At 42.5% G+C, this 22,246-nt stretch overlaps 1 protein-coding gene across 2 annotated transcripts in view; it reads left to right on the top strand.

Moving 5' to 3' along the window:
- The first annotated feature begins 722 nt into the window (after positions 1–722).
- Positions 723–22,246, top strand: part of YJU2 (YJU2 splicing factor homolog) — a 52,267-nt gene continuing 30,743 nt past the window's right edge. For both annotated transcript variants that reach the window (XM_044306731.1, XM_044306723.1), the window contains exons 1-3: positions 723–807; positions 1,533–1,633; positions 17,393–17,537. In XM_044306731.1, coding sequence (XP_044162666.1) covers positions 784–807; positions 1,533–1,633; positions 17,393–17,537 — 270 coding nt within the window. In that variant the 5' untranslated portion in view covers positions 723–783. The remainder of the gene's footprint in view (positions 808–1,532; positions 1,634–17,392; positions 17,538–22,246) is intronic.

The raw sequence follows: 22,246 nt of genomic DNA, 5'->3' as shown, positions 1-22,246 counted from the left end.
GGTACTAAAGGGGGCATTACTCTTAAACGAGAGCACTAATGGGGCATTATTTTTACTGGGGAGTATAAATGGGGCCATCACTCTTACTGGGGGCACTAATATTACTGGGGGGCACTAATGGGAGCATTAATATTACTAGGGGCACTAATGAGGACAGTATTAATTCTAGGGGGCGCTAATGAGGGCATTATTAATGCTTGGGTGCACTATTGGGGGCATTATTAATTCTGGACAGCAATAATGGGGGCAGTAATATTATTGTGAGCCACAATATGAGAGCGATTTAACACCCCATGTTAAGCCACGTCCCACAACCACACCCCCTATGGAGTGTGGTTTACCTTGGCCATATGTTTTTGTTGGGAAAGGTGGCAACCCTACACACACTTTGTCATCTCTCTCTCCCACCACCAACACCAAATATATGCCCCCCAAAACCCCTATTTAAATCAACAGCAGGCAATAGATGTACTTTTTCCTGCTGAGCCAGCTGTCATCTGAGAGCAGAGCCGATTTTCGAATTATTTGCCCTTTTTTCCCCTCTTAAAAGTGAGAGGGCAGCGTGTGTAATAATACTAAATAGGGAGTCGTAGAGGGCTAAATGAGCCGGTGTCGGCCGGATCACACAGCTAGGAGCCGCGATTCCTTCCTATCACTAGGGCATCTGTGTCACAGCCACCCACGTGACTTGAGAATGTCACGTGACTCTGTGACGTCAGGCGGTCACATGTGATTTATGCATTACCGTATTATTCCCTGCGACGGAAATCTAGAAGCGTAATCATGTCGGAGCGTAAAGTTCTAAATGTAAGTTTGGTGCTGTGAGAATGAGGGTAGCGGCCCTGCAGTTCGGGCACACGAGCGCCATGTGATACAGTGAAAGGGACTCTGCAGTGGCCGATTAGGACATGATGAGCGTTTTTGCTGTGTGGTACCTCTGTGTGATGGTATCTATATCACTGTATGAGGGCAATTTACTGTTTGCTCGTTCATCTCTCCTGGGGTGGCATCAATGCCCTGTACTGGGTGAAGGTGGGTTTCCCACAATTTACATTTGCCAACTAATCACATCATATAGACCCCCTCCACACTTATTACTAACCAGAGTAGACTGCTGCCTAAGGGTCCAACTGCTAGGACTGCCTGATCCTCCACTGGTGGACAGGAGGGAAGTCTCCCAACAAGGATATGTGCAGAATCCAATCAGGTGTGAGGTGTGGAGAGGTTCATCCATTACTTTACAGCAGAAAACTGCCATAGAAAAGTTTTAAGTGCAAATATTTGAGACTTTCTGCACTTCTGGAAAGCAGATATGGCTTGCTGGAGGGTGCATGGCTCCTAGATGGGGTAATTTTATTTTATGGCCCAGGGACAGGCAAAAGATGTCTGCGCCTCTTCTTACACCATGTAGGATCTGTACATCAGCTGGGACCAGTGCCCCTGATGATGTGATTCTTGCCTGTATATTACTTTGCACAACCAAGATCTTTTAGAGATAAATACTAACGTCCACTTTTCTTTTTCACTGTTAGAAATATTATCCCCCGGATTTTGATCCATCTAAAATCCCGAAATTAAAACTTCCCAAAGACCGTCAGTATGTGGTGCGTCTAATGGCTCCATTCAACATGAGGTAAGCATGTGGAACAGGTGTAACCATTCTGTGGTATCTCTACGGAAGATTTCTTTTACATGATATCTGTACACTGAACCGCTGTCGCTGACAGGAGTTTTACCGTGGTATGGTTCTATGTTTTAGTATAGCGTACAGTGTTAAAGATGACCTCTCTCCACAAAATGCAAAGCACTCAGCAAGCAGCGAGTTAACTCTTTCAGCCCCGGAGGTTTTTTGGTTTTTGCATTTGCGTTTTAACTCCCTACCTTTCTGGGGCTGTAACTTTTTATTTTTATTTTACTGTTAGCATAGCCTTATGAGGGCTTGGTTTTGTAGGACAAGTTGCACTTTCTAATTCCACCACTTAATATTACGTACAATATAGTGAGGAGCCGGAAAATTCCAAATCCGCAACAGTTTTATGGGCTTTGATTTTACGATTTGCCCTATACGGTAAAACTGACCAGTTACTTTTATTCTCCAGGTCAGTATGATTATGGCAGTACCACATATGTTTAGTTTTTCTTGCATTCTTATACTGAAAAAAATAAATAAAAACCATATTTAAAGTTCCGGGCAGTCGGGGAGGGGTTAAAAAGCAGGGGAGCTCAGCAGATTGATGTATAGTTTTATGGGAAATCATTAAGCAAAACTATGTCTTTTTCTCAATTTAAAGGGGTTGTCTCGCCTCATATATTGGTGACATGTAGCTGGGATATGCCTAAAGTTTTCAGGGTCCCGTTCTGGAGATAGGTGTCCTAGACTTGGGACCTGCAGCAGTCTCCCAGCGATATGCCACCAATATCTGAGGTGAGACAACACCTTTAAGACCATCCCCTGAACAGTGACTGACAGGCATCTATGTATACAGTCTTATACAGAGAATGCTACCAATCACTAATAACACCTCCTCTGTGTACTGAGAGCTGTTCATGGAAGTGGTCTTAAAGGGTTTATCCCACGATTATCATATAGTACATGACAGTTTCTATCTAACAAACTTAGAACCAGCCCTGTACCTCCCATGGACCCAGAGACCAATTGTCACAAACGAGTGTATGTACAAACACTAATCCCCAATAACTGGCCCGATTATTGGTCCGTGTAAAAAAAAAAAAACTAACAAAAAACCCCCACATAACTTCCCAATTCTTCAGTAGCTAACAGCAGAAACTAGACATTATTTGATGTAAATCACACAGATCTATTCTAAACCTTTTTATATACCTAAAAAAAGATAATGGGAATAGCTCACTCCTATGTGGTCATGAAGCAGGTGCTCTAGTCCAAATGACTGTATCACCCTTACAGTAGAAAATATTGACGGACTGGCACTCTATATGTGTGGAATCAAACTACAATATACAGTATATACGTGATCACACTAATTTAATGCCAGTGGCTGCCACTGAGGAAGGGGTAAGAGGTCCCCAAAACGCGTCTGGCGTGATAGCTGAGAACTCCCAACAGACTGAAAGAGGCCTCTATACAGATGGTTACACAAGTCTGATAAAGATAAATTTTTCATCCAATTCACGGCATCAGTTCCCGCGATACTTTGCTGTGCGACACAAGTTGGAATCCCACTGCTGATCACATGACACGCCAGCGTCTGCTGCAGCAGGTGGGATAAGTTATACAGCAGCGATTTTTAACACTGGGTACATAAGCCGAAATATCGAATACACTAAACCGTAATCTACTAGGAGAAGGTAAGACCCACCTTATCTTTTATACAACGCAAAAGCAGTACCTTATTCATAATTGCCTGCGGAAATTGGGTCCAGATACTCAGTATCAATACAACAAGGACTATTTTTTTCGTCTTCACAAGACGGCACAATCATAAAACAAAGCAGCATCTATTTAGTGGAAGCAATTGCACTTTATGTATTATACAAGGACAATACACAAACTTGTTCTAGTTTGATTGAAAGGAACTTTGTTTCAGTGCTTCAAGGAACTGTACACTTTTGCTTTACAGGTGTCCTCTTATCCAAACTTTAGACTTTTATTTATTCAATAACATATGCTTTGCAATTGTGGTTTTATTTTATTGTGATTTTTACGCAGCTGTTTATTTTTATTTCCATTTTTTGACATTAAATTAGTGTGATCACGTATATACCGTATATTGTAGTTTGATTCCACACATATAGAGTGCCAGTCAGTGCTATTAAATTATTTTTTTATTAATTTATTTTTATATACCTACTAGCTGATGACCCGGCGTGGCTCGGGTATTTATTTATTGCAATTTTATATTAAATAACAGGGACTTTCACGGTGGCCGCCCCGTTAACAGGGACTTTCACGGTGGCCGCCCCGTTAACAGGGACTTTCACGGTGGCCGCCCCGTTAACAGGGACTTTCACGGTGGCTGCCCCGTTAACAGGGTCTGCCCCTCTAACCCCTTAAGGACCGGGGCTCATTTTCACATTAAGGACCAGGCACTTTTTTACAAATCTGACCAGTGTCACTTTATGTGGTGATAACTTTAAAACCCTTTTACTTACCCAGGCCATGCTGAGATTGTACTTCATGATACTGCTAACATTGGGTCAAAAAAGTAATTTTTTTTTTTGCATAAAAAAATACCATATTTACCAAACATTTGGAAAAATTAGCAAATTTCCAAGTTTCCATTTCTCTACTTCTATAATACATAGTAATACCTACAGAAATTATTACTTTACATTCCCCATATGTCTACTTCATGTTTGAATCATTTTGGGAATGACATTTTATTTTTTGGGGACGTTACAAGGCTTAGAAGTTTAGAAGCAAATCTTGAACTTTTTCAGAAATTTTCAAAAACCACTTTTTAAGGACCAATTCAGGTTTGAAGTCACATTGTGAGGCTTACATAATATAAGCCACCCCTCAAGGTATTCAAAACTGATTTTACAAACGTCGTTAACCCTTTAGGTGTTCCACAAGAGTTATTGGCAAATGTAGATAAAATTTCAGAATTTCGAATTTTTGCCAAATTTTCCATTTTAATTTTTTTTCCAGTAAAAAAGCAAGGGTTAACAGCCAAACATAACTCTATATTTATTGCCCTGATTCTGTAGTTTGCAGAAACACCCCATATGTGGTCGTAAACTACTGTACAGGCACATGGTAGGGCGTAGAGGGAAAGGAGCGCCGTGTGGTTTTTGGAAGGCAGATTTTGCTGGACTGGTTTATTTACACCATGTCCCATTTGAAGCCCCCCGATGCACTCCTAGATTGGAAACTCCAAAAAAAGTGACCCCATCTAAGAAACTACACCCTAAAGGTATTCAAAACTGATTTTACAAACGTCGTTAACCCTTTAGGTGTTCCACAAGAGTTATTGGCAAATGGAGATGAAATTTCAGAATTAAAATTTTTTGGCAAATTTTCAATTTATATAAATTTTTTCCAGTAACAAATCAAGGGTTAACAGTTAAACAAAACTCAATATTTATTGCTCTGATTCTGCAGTTTAGAGAAACACCCCATATGTGGTCGTAAACTGCTGTACGGGCACACAGCAGGGTGCAGAAGGAAGGGAACGCCTATTGGTTTTTGGAAGGCAGATTTTGCTGGATTGCTTTTTAGACACCATGTCCCATTTGAAGCTCCCGGATGCACCCCTAGAGTAGAAACTCCAAAAAAATGACCCCATTTTGGAAACTACGGGATAAGGTGGCAGTTTTGTTAGTACTATTTTAGGGTGATTTTTGGTTGCTCTATATTATACTTTTTGTGAGGCAAAGTAGCAAAAAATGTTTATTTTGAAATGTCATCTCCATTTTCCAATAACTCTTAAGGAACACTTAAAGGGTTAACAAAGTTTGTAAAATCAGTTTCTACTCTAGGGGTGCATCAGGGGATTTCAAATGGGACATGGGTGTAAAAAAAAAAAACAGTCCAGCAAAACCTGCCTTCTAAAAACCGTGTGGCATTCTTTTCCTACTACGCCCTGCCGTGTGCCCGTAAACCGTTTTACAACCTATATGGAGTGTTTCTGTAAACTACAGAATCAGGGCCATAAATATTGAGTTTGGTTTGGCTGTTAACCCTTGCTTTGTAACTGGAAAAAAATTATTAAAATGGAAAATCTGCCAAAGAAGTGAAATTTTGAAATTGTATCTCTATTTTTCCATTAATTCTTGTGGAACACCTAAAGGGTTAACGACGTTTGTCAAAGCAGTTTTGAATTCCCAAAATGATCCAAACATGAAGTAGACATATGGAGAATGTAAAGTATTAACTATTTTTGGAGGTATTACTATGTATTATAAAAGTAGAGAAATTGAAACTTGGAAATTTGCAATTTTTTTACAAATTTTTGGTAAATTTGGTATTTTTTTTATAAATAAAAATGGTTGGTTTATTTTACTTCATTTTGCCAGTGTCATGAAGTACAATATGTGACGAAACAACAATCTCAGAATGGCTTGGATAAGTCAAAGCGTTTTAAAGTTATCAGCACTTACAGTGACACTGGTCATATTTGCAAAAAATGGCCAAGTCCTTAATGTGAAATAGGGCTGAGTCCGTAAGAGGTTAAATGCTGTATGGCCAAACGGCAGGGCGCACAAGGAAAGGAGCCATATGGTTTTTGGAAGGCAGATTGAGCTAGACTAGTTTTTTGACACCATGTCCCATTTGAAGCCCCCCTGATGCACCCCTAGAGTAGAAACTCCATAAAAGGGACCCCATCTAAGAAACTACACCCCTTAAAGGGTTTCTATCACCAGAAATATTGTTATGTAGCTGACTGACATTAGCGATGTGCCCATGTCAGCACTACATAACAGTATGTTTCTAACGTTAGTCCCTGCAGCCGTTTTTGTTAAAAAAAAAAAAAGCACTTTTATTATATGCTAATGAGCCTCTAGGTGCTATGTGAGCGTAAAATCAGCACCTAGAGGCTCCATCCACTCACCCTGTATTCTGCCCAGGTCCAGTGTTGTGCCCGCCCCGCTCCTCTTGATTGATGCCACTGTTCCCTGCATAGTTGGCGAAATCCCGCGCCTGCGCCATTCACTTCGGTCTTCGGCGCAAGCGCAGTGAGTGAAGGCCGCTCTCCTGATGCCGGCGTCCTCACTGTGACGTAGTCGGCGCAGGCGCAGTGAGGAAGCCGGCACCAGGATCGCATCATTCACTCACTGCGCCTGCACCGAAGGCAGAAGTGAACGGTGCAGGCGCGGGATTTTGCCAACGATGCAGTGAACAGTGGCATCAATCAAGAGGAGCGGGGCGGGCACAACACTGGACCTGGGCGGAATACAGGGTGAGTGGACGGAGCCTCTAGGTGCTGATTTTACGCCCACATAGCACCTAGAGGCTCATTAGCATATAATAAAAGTGTATTTTTAACAATAACGGCTGCAGGGACTAACGTTAGAAACATACTGTTATGTAGTGCTGACATGGCCGCATCGCTAATGTCAGTCAGCTACATAACAGTATTTCTGGTGATAGAAACCCTTTAAGGTATTCAAAACTGATTTTACAAACTTTAACCATTTAGGTGGTGATAAAATTTCTATTTTTTGTAACCTTGCCACAAATGTAATATAGAGCAACTAAAAATAGTTCCAACAAACTATCCCATAGTTTCCAAAATGGGAACACCTAAAGGGTTAACAAAGTTTGTAAAATCAGTTTTAAATACCTTGAGGGGTGTAGTTTCTAAAATGGGGTCATTTGTGGGTGGTTTTTATTATGTAAGCCTCACAAAGTGATTTCAGACTGGAACTGGTCCTTAACCGCCTCAGGACCGCCGCATGCAGGATTGCGTCCTGGCGGCGGCCCTGTTATTCCTCCTGGACGCGCCGATGCGTCCTCTCGCGAGACGTGCAATTCCCATGCGCAGTGCGGGCTGGGAATTGTTACAGGAGAAGTTCGTCACCAGCCTGCCAGCCAATGATCATTGCTGGCAGGCTTGTGACTTTTAAAAAATCGAATCGGAAGCCATATAACACCTTATATTTATAAATATAAGGTGTTAAATGGCTTCTGTGCTCCTCTGCTGGTCCTTTTCGTCAGTTGGTCCCAGCAGAGGAGCACACATCACAGTGAGTACACCAAACACTACACTTAGCCCCCAGATCACCCCCCATCACCCCAATTAACCCCTTGATCACCCCTGTCAATCACTAGTGAAAGGGAAAAAAGTGATCAGTGTAAACTGTCACTTTTTACTAGTATTGACGGTTAGGTTTTAGGATAGTTTAGTCCCCTTTGTTAGGTAGTTAACGTCGGTTAGCGCCCAGCCCACCGCACCGCAGTCACTGATTCGCTGATTAGCGTATCGCTAATCAGCATTGGTACTTTTATAGTATGTGTTTATTAACACAACAATTAGACGTGATATAACGGTATATTTAAGGGGGCAGTTACAGACATTCACTCTGGACTGCAATCTAGCTGGGATACCACCACAAAAGCGATTGTGCTAATGGTTATTATACCATCCAAATTACCTACTTCACCCCTGATGAATCTGCTAGCATCACCTGGCAGAGGAAACGCGTCGGGAAACACCTTTGAAAGAAGGGAAATACCATCTAAAGAAACATCGTAACAGGACAGCATTGGAAGACAACAATAGGGTCAGAATAACAGGGAAAGCCACCGAGAAGTGGGGTCGCTCCGCAGGGGGTGATTCTCCCGCATTTAGGCGGGAGACCTCTCCGCTTTTAGGCAGGAGAACAACAGTCTATCAGGGACATTCTCCCACCTGCCTGACCAACTACTTCAAACTACTCAGGAATTGAACTTTATCTGGAACCATTTTTTTCAGTATACAACGGTAACCACCCCAGACCCCCTGATCACGCATACGGTCGGAATATCCTGACGACACCTGGCCCATGCAACAAACCGTGAGTGGGGATCATAATAATTGGTCATACCATTGTATTATATCTATATGATAGGACTACGTATGTGTGTGCATAAAATTATGTGTTACATGCACATACGCAGTACCTAATAATTGATGTCTGAGTATAGTTATGAATGTTTTCCGTTTCATGCAGTCATCATTATTACTGTGGGACATATATTTTATATATAATATCTGATAAAAGCTAAGTTTTAAAGTAGGATAACTAATCAGTGATACAGTTTAATTTGTTCCTACAACATATTTATTTCTAAATCATTACTGTGATTTGTACTTTTATAGTATCTGTAAGTGATCAGAACTGATCACAGTCAGATCTATAATAGTATTAGTGTCACCTTAGTTCACCCTCCACCCAAAACGCAGTGTTTGCCCGATCAGGCCTGATCGGTCACCCACACGTGCGTTCACCCACGGCCGTGACAAAATTGTTGTTAATTTTTTTATCACTGCGCAATCACTACGCAAGCGCTGCGGCGATAAAAAAAAAAAAAAAAAATCAGTTTTGATATTTTTTATCAATCGCAGCGGATTCCGGTACTTCGCTAGCCTCCCATTTGTAAGACGGGCTTGCTTTTTTTCTTGAGTAGTCTCAGGGAATACCCCCTAAATTTAGTTGACCAAATGGCAAGTAAGGGGTATTCTTCTGAAGAGGCCTACAGGCTTCTGACCCAGTCGGATGAGGAATGGGAACCTGTAGAAAGCATTGGCAGTCTGACCCAGAGTTCGGACGATGAGGTTGAGGTCCCTGATACCACCAGGCGTACCCGGCCCTGTGTTGCTAGACCACAGGTTGCGCAGGATCTGCTTCAAGGGCAGCAGAGTGGGGATGGCACTGTCAGATTACGTGGTGAGGCATACACCAGCAGCGCAGCCCATCCTGGACCTAGTACCAGCACTGCCGTACAACATGGTGAAGTGGCGAGCACCAGAAGGGCAGTTGAAGCTAGTACAGTGGCACATGCATTAGTTCCCCCGTTACAGCCACCGCTCAGACAGACCAGTAGAGCCCCTAGAGTCCCTGAGGTGCTGGCAAACCCTGATTGGCAGCCCCCAACTTCAGCCGCACCTGTAGTTCCCCCTTTCACCGCCCAGTCTGGAGTTCGGGTTGAGAGAGCTCAGATCGGTTCGGCCCTGGGATTTTTTTAGCTGTTCTTGACTGCGGAGCTCTTGGACTTAGTTGTGGCAGAAACAAATCGGTATGCCACACAATTTATAACCGCCAACCCGGGAAGCTTTTATGCCCAGCCTTTCCGGTGGAAACCAGTCCAAGTTTCCGAAATTAACATTTTTTTGGGCCTTCTCCTCAACATGGGTCTAACTAAAAAGAATGAATTGCGGTCATATTGGTCCACGAACCCAATTCATCACATGCCCATGTTCTCTGCTGCTATGTCCAGGACACGATTTGAGACCATCCTGCGTTTCCTGCACTTTAGCGACAACACCACCTCCCGTCCCAGAGGCCACCCAGCTTTTGACCGGCTCCACAAAATTCGGCCCCTCATAGACCATTTCAATCAGAAATTTGCAGATTTGTATACCCCAGAGCAAAACGTAGACGAGTCGAGTCCCTAATACATTTTACCGGGTGCCTTGGCTTCAAACAATACATCCCAAGCAAGCGCGCCCGGTATGGGGTCAAATTGTATAAGCTCTGTGAAAGGGCCACAGGCTATACCCACAAATTTCGTGTCTATGAGGGAAAAGATCAGACCCTGGAGCCGGTCGGTTGCCCTGACTACCTGGGGAGCAGTGGGAAGACAGTCTGGGACTTGGTGTCACCCTTATTCGGCAAGGGGTACCATCTTTATGTGGACAATTTCTACACAAGTGTGGCCCTCTTTAGGCATTTGTTTCTAGAACAGATTGGCGCCTGTGGCACCGCGTGAACTAGTCGCGCGGGCTTCCCCCAACGACTCGTTAGCACCCGTCTTGCAAGGGGGCAGAGGGCTGCCTTGTGTAACAAAGAACTGCTTGCGGTGAAATAGAGAGACAAGCGTGACGTTTACATGTTCTCCTCCATTCACGCAGACACGACAATACAAATTGAGCGAGCAACCCGTGTCCTTGAAAAGCCCCTCTCAGTCCACGACTATAACCATCACATGGGAGGGGTGGACTTCAATGATCAGATGTTGTCTCCGTATTTAGTTTCCCGCAGAACCAGACGCTGGTATAAGGTGTCTGTATATTTGATTCAATTGGCTCTGTATAATAGTTTTGTTCTCTACAGTAAGGCTGGGAGAACACGATCCTTCCTCAAATTTCAGGAAGAGATCATCGAGAGCCTCTTGTACCCAGGAGGTTCTGTGGCCCCATCCACCAGTGTAGTTAGCCGTCTACACGAGCGACATTTCCCCAATGTCGTTGCCGGTACCTCAACCCAACCGTCACCCCGAAAAAGATGTCGTGTCTGTAGCAGGAGTGGAATAAGGCGTGACGCCTGCTATTTCTGTCTTGACTGTCCTGACCACCCTGCCCTATGCTTAGGGGAGTGTTTCCGGAAGTACCACACACAGGTACACCTAGCATAGGGATCATATCTCACCAGGACAGGCACACAGGGCTATTAGGGCCCATTCACATACAGCTGCTGCAAACGTCTCCTTTCACCTGGGACAAAGTGCATAACGCACTTCGCCACATCTTTGGGCGATTTGCGCTTTGCACATTGACCCATGGGGAAGGAGAGGTTTGATCTATAAAGGTAAAAAAAAAAAAACACCAGTAAGCAAAAAGGTTAATGTTTAGTTCAAAAAGTTAAAGTTTATATGTTCTGTTTCAAAGTTAACCACCTCACGTCCGCCCATAGACTATAAACGTCCGGGAGGTGGATCTCTATCTCCTAATGGACGTTTTAAAACGTCCTTTCAGAGATCGCAGCTGCACGGTAATCGTGCAGCTGCTGAGAGAGAAGGCAGGGACAGTTCCCAGGTGTCCCTGCCTTCTGGATCGCTGCATACACAGCGCTCACCGAGCGCTGTCTATGCAGAGCAGGAAGCGCTATTCGCTTCCTGTTCCGGCCCAGCCGTCATGTGACCGCCGGGACCGGAGAGTGCAGGAGCTGTGTGAGGTCTTTCAGAGACCTCGATCAGCCCTGCTCTGAGGCTGTACTGCGCAGTATTGCACTGTACAGCCTTTCTGGGGGGTGTATTTCCACTGTAACTGGGACTACTATGTCAGCCCAAGTTACAGGAGAAATCAACAGTGAAGTAAATGTCCCCCAGAGGTCTTGTATGACCTTATGGGGGACGAAAAGTGTAAAATAAAAAATAAATAAAGGGTTGAAAAAATAAAATAAAAAAAAGTTTCGCATGTAAAAAAAAAAAGTCCCTAAGTAAGGAATAAAAAAAATGTTAAAAATAGAAAAAATAAAATAAAATAGACATATTTAGTATTGCCCTCAAGTGAACACCGTAAAAAAAAAAAAACTGTGTCAAAACAAGACATTTTTTCACCTTGCATCACAAAAGGTGCAACACCAAGTGATCAAAAATGCGTATGTCCCACAAAATGGTACTAATAAAACCTTCACCTCATCCCGCAAAAAATGAGCCCCTACATAAGAAAATCTCTCAAAAAATAAAAAAACTATAGCTCTTAGAACATGGAGACACTAAAACATAATTTTTTTGGTTTAAAAAAATGCTATTATTGTGTAAAACTTTAATAAATCAGAAAAAGTATACATATTAGGTATCGCCACGTCCGTAACAATCTGCTCTATAAAAATGTCACTTGACTGAACCCCTCAGTTGAACACTGTAAAAATAAATAAATAGAAACTGTGCTAAGGCTACTTTCACACTTGCGCTTGATCGGATCCGATCATATTAATGCAGACGGAGGCTCCGTTCAGTACGGATCCGTCTGCATTAATAACTTAGAAAAATTTCTAAGTGCGAAAGTAGCCTGAGCGGATCCGTTCAGACTTTCATTGTAAAGTCAATGGGGGACGGATCCGCTTGAAGATTGAGCCATATGGTGTCATCTTCAAGCGGATCCGTTCCCATTGACTTACATTGTAAGTCTGGACGGATCCGCACGCCTCTTCACGGCCAGGCGGACAGCTGAACGCTGCAAGCAGCGTTCAGCTGTCCGCCTGGCCGTGCGGAGGCGAGCGGAGCGGAGGCTGAACGCCGCCAGACTGATGCAGTCTGAGCGGATCCGCATCCATTCAGACTGCATCAGGGCTGGACGGAAGCGTTCTGCTCCGCTCGTGAGCCCCTTCAAACGGAGCTCACGAGCTGACAGCAGAACGCTAGTGTGAAAGTAGCCTTAAACAACCAATTTTTTGGTCACCTTGCCCCATAAAGTGTTATAATGAATGATCAAAAAATCATATGTACCCAAAAATAGTACTAATAAAACTTGCACCTTATCCCCTAGTTTCCAAAATGGGGTCACTTCTTGGGAGTTTCTACTGTAAGGGTGCATCAGGGGGCTTCAAATGGGACATGGCATCTAAAAAACCATGTGGAGTTATTTTTCTTCTGCGCCCTGCCGTGTGCCCATACAGCAGTTTATGACCACATGTGGGGTGTTTCTGTAAACCGCAGAATCTGGGTAATAAATATTGAGTTTTGTTTGGCTGTTAACCATCGATGTGTTAAAGAAAAAATTTGATTTAAAATGGAAAATCTGCCAAAAAAGTGAAATTTTAAAATTTGATCTCCATTTTCCTTTAATTCTTGTGGAACGCCTAAAGGGTTAACAAAGTTTGTAAAATCGGCTTTGAATACCTTGAGGGGTGTAGTTTCTACAATGGGGTCATTTATGGGGGTATCCACTATGCAGGCCCCACGAAGTGACTTCAGACCTGAACTGGTCCTTTAAAAAGTGGGTTTTGGCAATTTTCTTAAAAATTTGAAGAATTGCTTCTAAACTTCTAAGCCTTCTAACGTCCTAAAAAAATAAAATGACATTTCCAAAATGATGCCAACATAAAGTAGACATATGGGGAATGTTAAGTAATAAATATTTTGAGGTATCACTTTCTGTTTTAAAAGCAGAGAAATTGAAATTTAGAAAATTGCAAATTTTTCAAATTTTTGGGTAAATTTGGGATTTTTTCATAAATAAAGGTGAAATATTTTGACAAAAAATGATGACTATCATGAAGTACAATCTGTCACGAGAAAACAGTCTCTGAATGACTTGGATAAATAAAGGCATTCCAAAATTATTACCACATAAAGTGAGTTATGTCAGTTTTGCAAAATTGGGCCTGGTCAGGAAGGGGGCAAATGGCCCAGATGGCAAGTGGTTAATAAAATTATTGCGTTGCGGCCTGGTTTTTTCTTTTTTTTTTTTTTTTTTTTTTTTTTTTTTTACCTTCCAGGTGGACCAACCGATCGACTAGCTGCAGCACTGATGTGCATTCTGACAGAAGCATTGCGCTGCTGTCAGATTACACGCAAGTCGGTGTATGCGGCGCTGCAAGACGAGATTTCTACTCTGCAGTAAAAGATAAGTTTGCCAAGGCATATGAGCTGAGGAGGAGGTGGCGTTCCTATGCTTTGGCAAACACTTTGTATATAAAAAATAAATCCCGGGAATGATTTATTCATCCACATCGATTGATGTGAATGGAGAAATCTGGTTTGCCAGGGCATACGAGCTAAGTGGGTATTGATGTTGGGCGGAGCTCCTATGTCCTGGCAGACGCCTTTCCCCTCCTTTTTTTTTTTTTTTTTTTTTTTTTGGCAGAGATTTTTTCATCCACATTGATTGATGCGAATGAAGAAATCTGTGCCGTTCATTTTTTTCTTTCAGCCCAGAGGCTGAACGGAAAAAAAAATCTCATTACCTGTATGCTCAATATTAGGAGAATAGCAGAAACTCCTAATGCTGGCCATACATGTAATGATTGCGTAGACCCTTGGGGTGTCTTCTTTCCAAAGTGGGGTCACATGTGGGGTATTCATAATGCCCTGGAATTTTAGGGGCCCTAAAGCGTGAGAAGAAGTCTGGGATCCAAATGTCTAAAAATGCCCTCCTAAAAGGAATTTGGGCACCTTTGCGCATCTAGGCTGCAAAAAAGTGTCACACATGTGGTATCGCCGTACTCAGGAGAAGTTGGGGAATGTGTTTTGGGGTGTCATTTTACATATACCCATGCTGGGTGAGATAAATATCTTGGTCAAATGCCAACTTTGTATAAAAAAAGTGGAAAAGTTGTCTTTTGCCAAGATATTTCTCACACCCAGCATGGTTATATGTAAAATGACACCCCAAAGTACGGCGATACCAGATGTGTGACACTTTTTTGCAGCCTAGGTGGGCAAAGGGACCCACATTCCAAAGTGCATCTTTCGGATTTCACTGGTAATTTTTTACAGATTTTGATTGCAAACTACTTCTCACACATATGGGCCCCTAAATTGCCAGGGCAGTATAACTACGCCACAAGTGACCCCATTTTGGAAAGAAGACACCCCAAGGTATTCCATGAGGGACATGGTGAGTTCCTAGAATTTTTTATTTTTTGTCGCAAGTTAGTGGAATATGAGACTTTGTAAGAAAAAGAAAAAAATCATCATTTTCCGCTAACTTGTGACAAAAAATAAAAAGTTCTATGAACTCACTATGCCCATCAGCAAATACCTTAGGGTGTCTACTTTCCGAAATGGGGTCATTTGTGGGGGTTTTCTACTGTCTGGGCATTGTAGAACCTCAGGAAACATGACAGGTGCTCAGAAAGTCAGAGCTGCTTCAAAAAGCGGAAATTCACATTTTTGTACCATAGTTTGTAAATGCTATAACTTTTACCCAAACCATTTTTTTTTTTTTGCCCAAACATTTTTTTTTTTTTAATCAAAGACATGTAGAACAATACATTTAGTGAAAAATTTATATATGGATGTCTGTTTTTTTTTGCAAAAAAATCGTTAAATTTCGATTAATAGCAAAAAAAGTAAAAATGTCAGCAGCAATAAAATACCACCAAATGAAAGCTCTATTAGTGAGAAGAAAAGGAGGTAAAATTCATTTGAGTGGTAAGTTGCATGACCGAGCAATAAACTGTGAAAGTAGTGTAGTGCAGAAGTGTAAAAAGTGGCCTGGTCATTAAGGGGGTTTCAGCTAGCGGGGTTAAAGTGGTTCAGGTAATGTTGGTGGTTTGGGAGGCATTTTTAGGTGACAGGTTCCCTTGAACTTTCATTGGTGGCCTGCCCCTCCTCCAACCCTCTCTCTTCTTATTGGCAGCAGCGGCACCAGGGGGAAGGAGAGAGCGCTCATGTTCTGTGATGCTAGGCAAATCCCAGTATAATTACCCCCTTAGTCCTTTCTTTGTTTTCCCTACTTTTGGGCCCCCTCGTTTATGTTTGATGTACTCAGTATAACCTATGTAGTCAGCATACTTTTGTATTCATCATAACTGATGTACTCAGCAGTTTTTTGTACCCAGTAATTTAGGCTACCCAAGGTTCTTTTTTGTGTATTTAGCTTACCATATACTCCGCATACCCTTAGATTGCCCGTTTCCCCTGATGAGTTATTCCAACGAAACGTGGCATGTCGGGAACATCTTTCTAGGGACTAATTCACCCAGCTGTGTACAGACTACGTAGCCAAGAGAGCACACCCCGGGGTACCAGATCAGTGAACGATCCACATCCTCCAAACTATCCATCACGTCTGGATTGGCGAGATTGTTCCTTTAATATTTTTTCCTCCCTTACATTGTTTTCTTTGGTCCCATTCACTTTGGGTAGTGTGCTACATACTGTCTCAGCCAGGCGTACGTTGGATTATTTGTATATTGTATGTCTTTTTGGTGTGGGTATAGTTTTATGCGATTAAGGGTCAATTCACACGTTCGTATGTGTTTTGGGGATGCAATGTGCATTAAGCATTTTTCGGACCACACATCGCTGGTTCTCTCATAGAAAATGCCTTTTGTTGTCCGCGGACAAGAATAGGATATGTTCTAAGTATTTTGCGGATCTGGAAGTGCGGATCCGCAAATGCGGATGCGGACAGCACATTCCGGCCCCATTGAAAATGAATGGGTCCGCACCTGTTCCGCAAAATTACGGAATGGATGCGGACGTGTGAATGCACCCTAGTATTAAAAGTTACGTTTTATTTTCCTTTACCCTGTTCCTGGGGTCTGTTTAGTTTTGGATATACTTGGGAATACGTAGGGGAGGTATCAATAATCTCTCCTCACTTTTCGTTGTTTTAAGTCCACTAAAGCCTGGCATACATGGCTATGTCAGGCTCTAGCAGAGTGGGCACAGGCGAAGGAGCAATGTATTGTGTGAGCTCCTGCCCTGTGCCCGCGCCCTCCACTCTGTTAATAGCCTGCTTACTACATCACTCCTCTGCTTGTGTGCCCGCTCTGCTAAAGCCTGACAGAGCCCATCTATGCCAGGCTTTTTAAAGAGCAGTGCTGGCACAGGCAGGAGTAGCGATCAGTGAGCCACAGGAGAGTCAGTTTTCCCATATACAGCAATGTGTGGGACTACAGATTCTAAAACCAATAGGCACTTGAACTTGACTTTCGCTGGAAAAAGGTTAGAAAAATTAATAACTTATGCCATTTAGAATAGGATTTAATAACTTACCGTATAGAAAAGGTTATGTACACTTTAAGATGGTTCCATATTCAGAAATTCAATGCATTTGTGATGCATATATAGGTGAACAATATGCAGCTATTGTATGATTCTGTCATGTCTCATAGATGTCGGGTAGCTCTCTGGGGGAAAAAGGGGGTGGTGGTTGATATTTTTTACCTAAAAAGTAGCTGTAAACGGATACAAATGATCGTCAGTTCTCTTCCACTGAAATAGTGTATGTTACTTGTAGTTTTATGGTGAACAGATCCTTGAACCACAATACCCATTCTATTATGATCTTTAACTAACCTTTCTCTATTATAGGTGTAAAACATGTGGAGAGTATATATATAAAGGAAAAAAATTTAATGCCAGGAAGGAAACAGTGCAAAATGAACAATACTTGGGACTCCCCATCTTTCGTTTTTATATCAAATGTACACGATGCTTAGCTGAAATCACATTTAAGGTATGAACGGCAGAAAAAAAATCATGTAAAAAGTCATTTGGAATGCAGATCTGGTATTCTATACCAAGGCTGTGGAGATGGTAAGCCAAAGTTCTGAATCCAGCTCTGATTGTAGTAAAATGGTTGAAATTCCTACGTTTTTCTAAATTCCTGTAAGTAAATATGCTATGCACTTTGCATTTAATAACTGGAAAACATTGTTATACACTTAATTGTAAGAATCTGTCCGCTCTCTATATTAGCTCTATATTAGAACAGCTCTGGAAACGCAGAGAATCGCGCAAGTCTAAATGGGAATAAAAGAGAGGTAAAAAGTGTAGCCGCTGTACTCGGTGCGTGCATGAAAGGGTTGTCTGGGAATAAGTAACTTTAAACAAGCGCCCGCAGCCGGCATCCGCTATGGAAAGATTTATACCTACCTGCTCCCTGGAGTTCCAGTCCTGCGCACTCGCTCTCATTTGTCCATCTTCTGGTACATGGCTTGTTTTCCTTCCTCCCCAACATGGGCATGATCATCTGCTCCTCTGCAGCCAATGACTGGTGTTCACAAGAGACATGTCACTGCTGAAGCCAGTTATTGGCTGCAATATGTATGATTATTTTCATAGTGGAGACAGGCTGCAGGCTCCTGGGAAAAGTTTTTTATTCCCGGACCCTTTAACCACTTCAGCCCCGCTAGGTGAAACCCCCTTCATGACCAGAGCACTTTTTACACTTCGGCACTACACTACTTTCACCGTTTATCGCTCGGTCATGCAACTTACCATACAAATGAATTTTACCTCCTTTTCTTCTCACTAATAGAGCTTTCATTTGGTGGTATTTCATTGCTGCTGGCATTTTTTCTTTTTTTGTTTATTAATCAAAATGTAACGATTTTTTTGCAAAAAAATGTCATTTTTCACTTTCAGCTGTAAAATTTTGCAAAAAAAACGACATCCATATATAAATTTTTCGCCAAATTTATTGTTCTAGATGTCTTTGATAAAAAAAAAATGTTTGGGCAAAAAAAAAAAATGGTTTGGGTAAAAGTTATAGCATTTACAAACTATGGTACAAAAATGTGAATTTCCGCTTTTTGAAACAGCTCTGACTTTCTGAGCACCTGTCATGATTCCTGAGGTTCTGCAATGCCCAAACAGTAGAAAACCCCCACAAATGACCCCATTTCGGAAAGTAGACACCCTAAGGTATTCGCTGATGGGCATAGTGAGTTCATAGAACTTTTTATTTTTTGTCACAAGTTAGCGGAAAATGATGAAGATTTTTATATTTTTTTTTTTCTTACAAAGTCTCATATTCCACTAACTTGCGATAAAAAATTCTAGGAACTCACCATGCCCCTCACAGAATACCTTGGGGTGTCTTCTTTCCAAAATGGGGTTACTTGTGGGGTAGTTATACTGCCCTGGCAATTTAGGGGCCCAAATGTGTGAGAAGAACTTTGCAATCAAAATGTGTAAAAAATGACCGGTGAAATCCAAAAGGTGCACTTTGGAATATGTGCCCCTTTGCCCACCTTGGCAGCAAAAAAGTGTGACACATCTGGTATCGCCGTACTCAGGAGAAGTTGGGGAATGTGTTTTGGGGTGTCATTTTACATATACCCATGCTGGGTGAGAAAAATATCTTGGTCAAATGCCAACTTTGTATAAAAAAATGGGAAAAGTTGTCTTTTGCCAAGATATTTCTCTCATCCAGCATGGGTATATGTAAAATGACACCCCAAAACACATTCCCCAACTTCTCCTGAGTACGGCGATACCAGATGTGTCACACTTTTTTGCTGCCAAGGTGGGCAAAGGGGCACATATTCCAAAGTGCACCTTTCAGATTTTGCAGGCCATTTTTTACACATTTTGATTGCAAGGTACTTCTCACACATTTGGGCCCCTAAATTGCCAGGGCAGTATAACTACACCATAAGTGACCCCATTTTGGAAAGAAGACACCCCAAGGTATTCCGTGAGGGGCATGGCGAGTTCCTAGAATTTTTTATTTTTTGTCACAAGTTAGCGGAAAATGATGATTTTTTTTTTTTTTCTCTTTTTTCCTTACAAAGTCTCATATTCCACTAACTTGCGACAAAAAATAAAAAATTCTAGGAACTCGCCATGCCCCTCACGGAATACCTTGGGGTGTCTTCTTTCCAAAATGGGGTCACTTGTGGCGTAGTTATACTGCCCTGGCAATTTAGGGGCCCATATGTGTGAGAAGTACTTTGCAATCAAAATCTGTAAAAAATGACCGGTGAAATCCGAAAGGTGCACTTTGGAATATGTGCCCCTTTGCCCACCTTGTCTGCAAAAAAGTGTCACACATCTGGTATTGCCGTACTCAGGAGAAGTTGGGGAATGTGTTTTGGGGTGTCATTTTACCTATACCCATGCTGGGTGAGAGAAATATCCTGGCAAAAGACAACTTTTCCAATTTTTTTTTTATACAAAGTTGGCATTTGATCAAGATGTTTATCTCACCCAGCATGGGTATATGTAAAATGACACCCCAAAACACATTGCCCAACTTCTCCTGAGTACGGCGATACCAGATGTGTGACACTTTTTTGCAGCCTAGATGCGCAAAGGGGCCCAAATTCCTTTTTAGGAGGGCATTTTTAGACATTTGGATCCCATACTTCTTCTCATGCTTTAGGGCCCCTAAAAAGCCAGGGCAGTATAAATACCCCACATGTGACCCCACTTTGGAAAGAAGACACCCCAAGGTATCCAATGAGGGGCCTGGCAAGTTCATAGAAAATTTTTTTTTTTTGCATAAGTTAGCGGAAATTGTTTTTTTTGTTTTTTTTTTTTTTGTTTTTTTCTCACAAAGTCTCACTTTCCGCTAACTTAGGACAAAAATTTAAATCTTTCATGGACTCAATATGCCCCTCAGCAAATACCTTGGGGTGTCTTCTTTCCAAAATGGGGTCATTTGTGGGGTGTTTGTACTGCCCTGGCATTTGAGGGTCTCCGCAATCATTACATGTATGGCCAGCATTAGGAGTTTCTGCTATTCTCCTTATATTGAGCATACAGGTAATGAGATTTTTTTTTCCGTTCAGCCCCTGGGCTGAAAGAAAAAAATGAACGGCACAGATTTCTTCATTCGCATCGATCAATGTGGATGAAAAAATCTCTGCCAAAAAAAAAAAATGGAGGGGAAAGGCGTCTGCCAGGACATAGGAGCTCCGCCCTACATCCATACCCACTTAGCTCGTATGCCCTGGCAAACCAGATTTCTCCATTCACATCAATCGATGTGGATGAATAAATCATTGCCGGGATTTTTATTTTTTTATTTTATATATATATATATATAAGTGTTTGCCAAAGCATAGGAACGCCGCCTCCTCCTCAGCTCGTATGCCTTGGCAAACGTATCTGTCACTGCAGAGGAGAAAATCCCGTCTTGCAGCGCCGCATACACCGACTTGCGTGTAATCTGACAGCAGCGCAATGCTTCTGTCAGAATGCACATCGGTGCTGCAGCTAGTAGATCGGTTGGTCCACCTGGAAGGTAAAAAGACAAAAAAAAAAAAAAAAAAAGAAAGAAAAAACCAGGCCGCAACGCAATAATTTTATTAACTTTGCAACAGAACATATAAACTTTAACTTTTTTAACTGAACATTAACGTGTTTGCTTACTGGTGTGTTCGGGCAGGGTGGTCCGGACAGTCAGGACAGAAATAGCGGGTGTCACGCCTTATTCCACTCCTGCTACAGACACGACATCTTTTTCGGGGTGACGGTTGGGTTGAGGTACCAGGAACGACATTGGGGAAATGTCGCTCGTGTAGACGGCTAACTACACTGGTGGATGGGGCCACGGAACCTCCTGTATACAGGAGGTTCTCGATGATCTCTTCCTGAAATTTGAGGAAGGATCCAGTTCTCCCAGCCTTACTGTAGAGAACAAAACTATTGTACAGAGCCAATTGAATTAAATATACAGACACCTTCTTATACCAGCGTCTGGTGCATCGGGAAACTAAATACGGAGACAACATCTGGTCATTGAAGTCGACCCCTCCCATGTGGAGGTTATAGTCGTGGACTGAGAGGGGCTTTTCAATGACACGGGTTGCTCGCTCAATTTGTATTGTCGTGTCTGCGTGAATGGAGGAGAGCATGTAAACGTCACGCTTGTCTCTCCATTTCACCGCGAGCAGTTCTTCATTACACAGTGCGGCCCTCTGCCCCCTTGCAAGACGGGTGGTAACGAGCCGTTGGGGGGAAGCCCGCGCGACTAGTTCGCGTGGTACCACAGGCGCCAATCCGTTCTAGAAACAAATGCCTAAAGAGGGCCACACTTGTGTAAAAATTGTCCACATAAAGATGGTACCCCTTGCCGAATAAGGGTGACACCAAGTCCCAAACTGTCTTCCCACTGCTCCCCAGGTAGTCAGGGCAACCGACCGGCTCCAGGGTCTGATCTTTTCCCTCATAGACCCGAAATTTGTGGGTATAGCCTGTGGCCCTTTCACAGAGCTTATACAATTTGACCCCATACCGGGCGCGCTTGCTTGGGATGTATTGTTTGAAGCCAAGGCGCCCGGTAAAATGTATCAGGGACTCGTCTATGCAGATGTTTTGCTCTGGGGTATAAATATCTGCAAATTTCTGGTTGAAATGGTCTATGAGGGGCCGAATTTTGTGGAGCCGATCAAAAGCAGGGTGGCCCCTGGGACGGGAGGCGGTGTTGTCACTAAA

Source organism: Bufo gargarizans, chromosome 1 (assembly GCF_014858855.1).
Source record: "Bufo gargarizans isolate SCDJY-AF-19 chromosome 1, ASM1485885v1, whole genome shotgun sequence".
NCBI classification, from domain to species: domain Eukaryota; kingdom Metazoa; phylum Chordata; class Amphibia; order Anura; family Bufonidae; genus Bufo; species Bufo gargarizans.
Note: the sequence above shows the minus strand (reverse complement) of the source record. Positions and strands in the feature narration are given on the sequence as shown.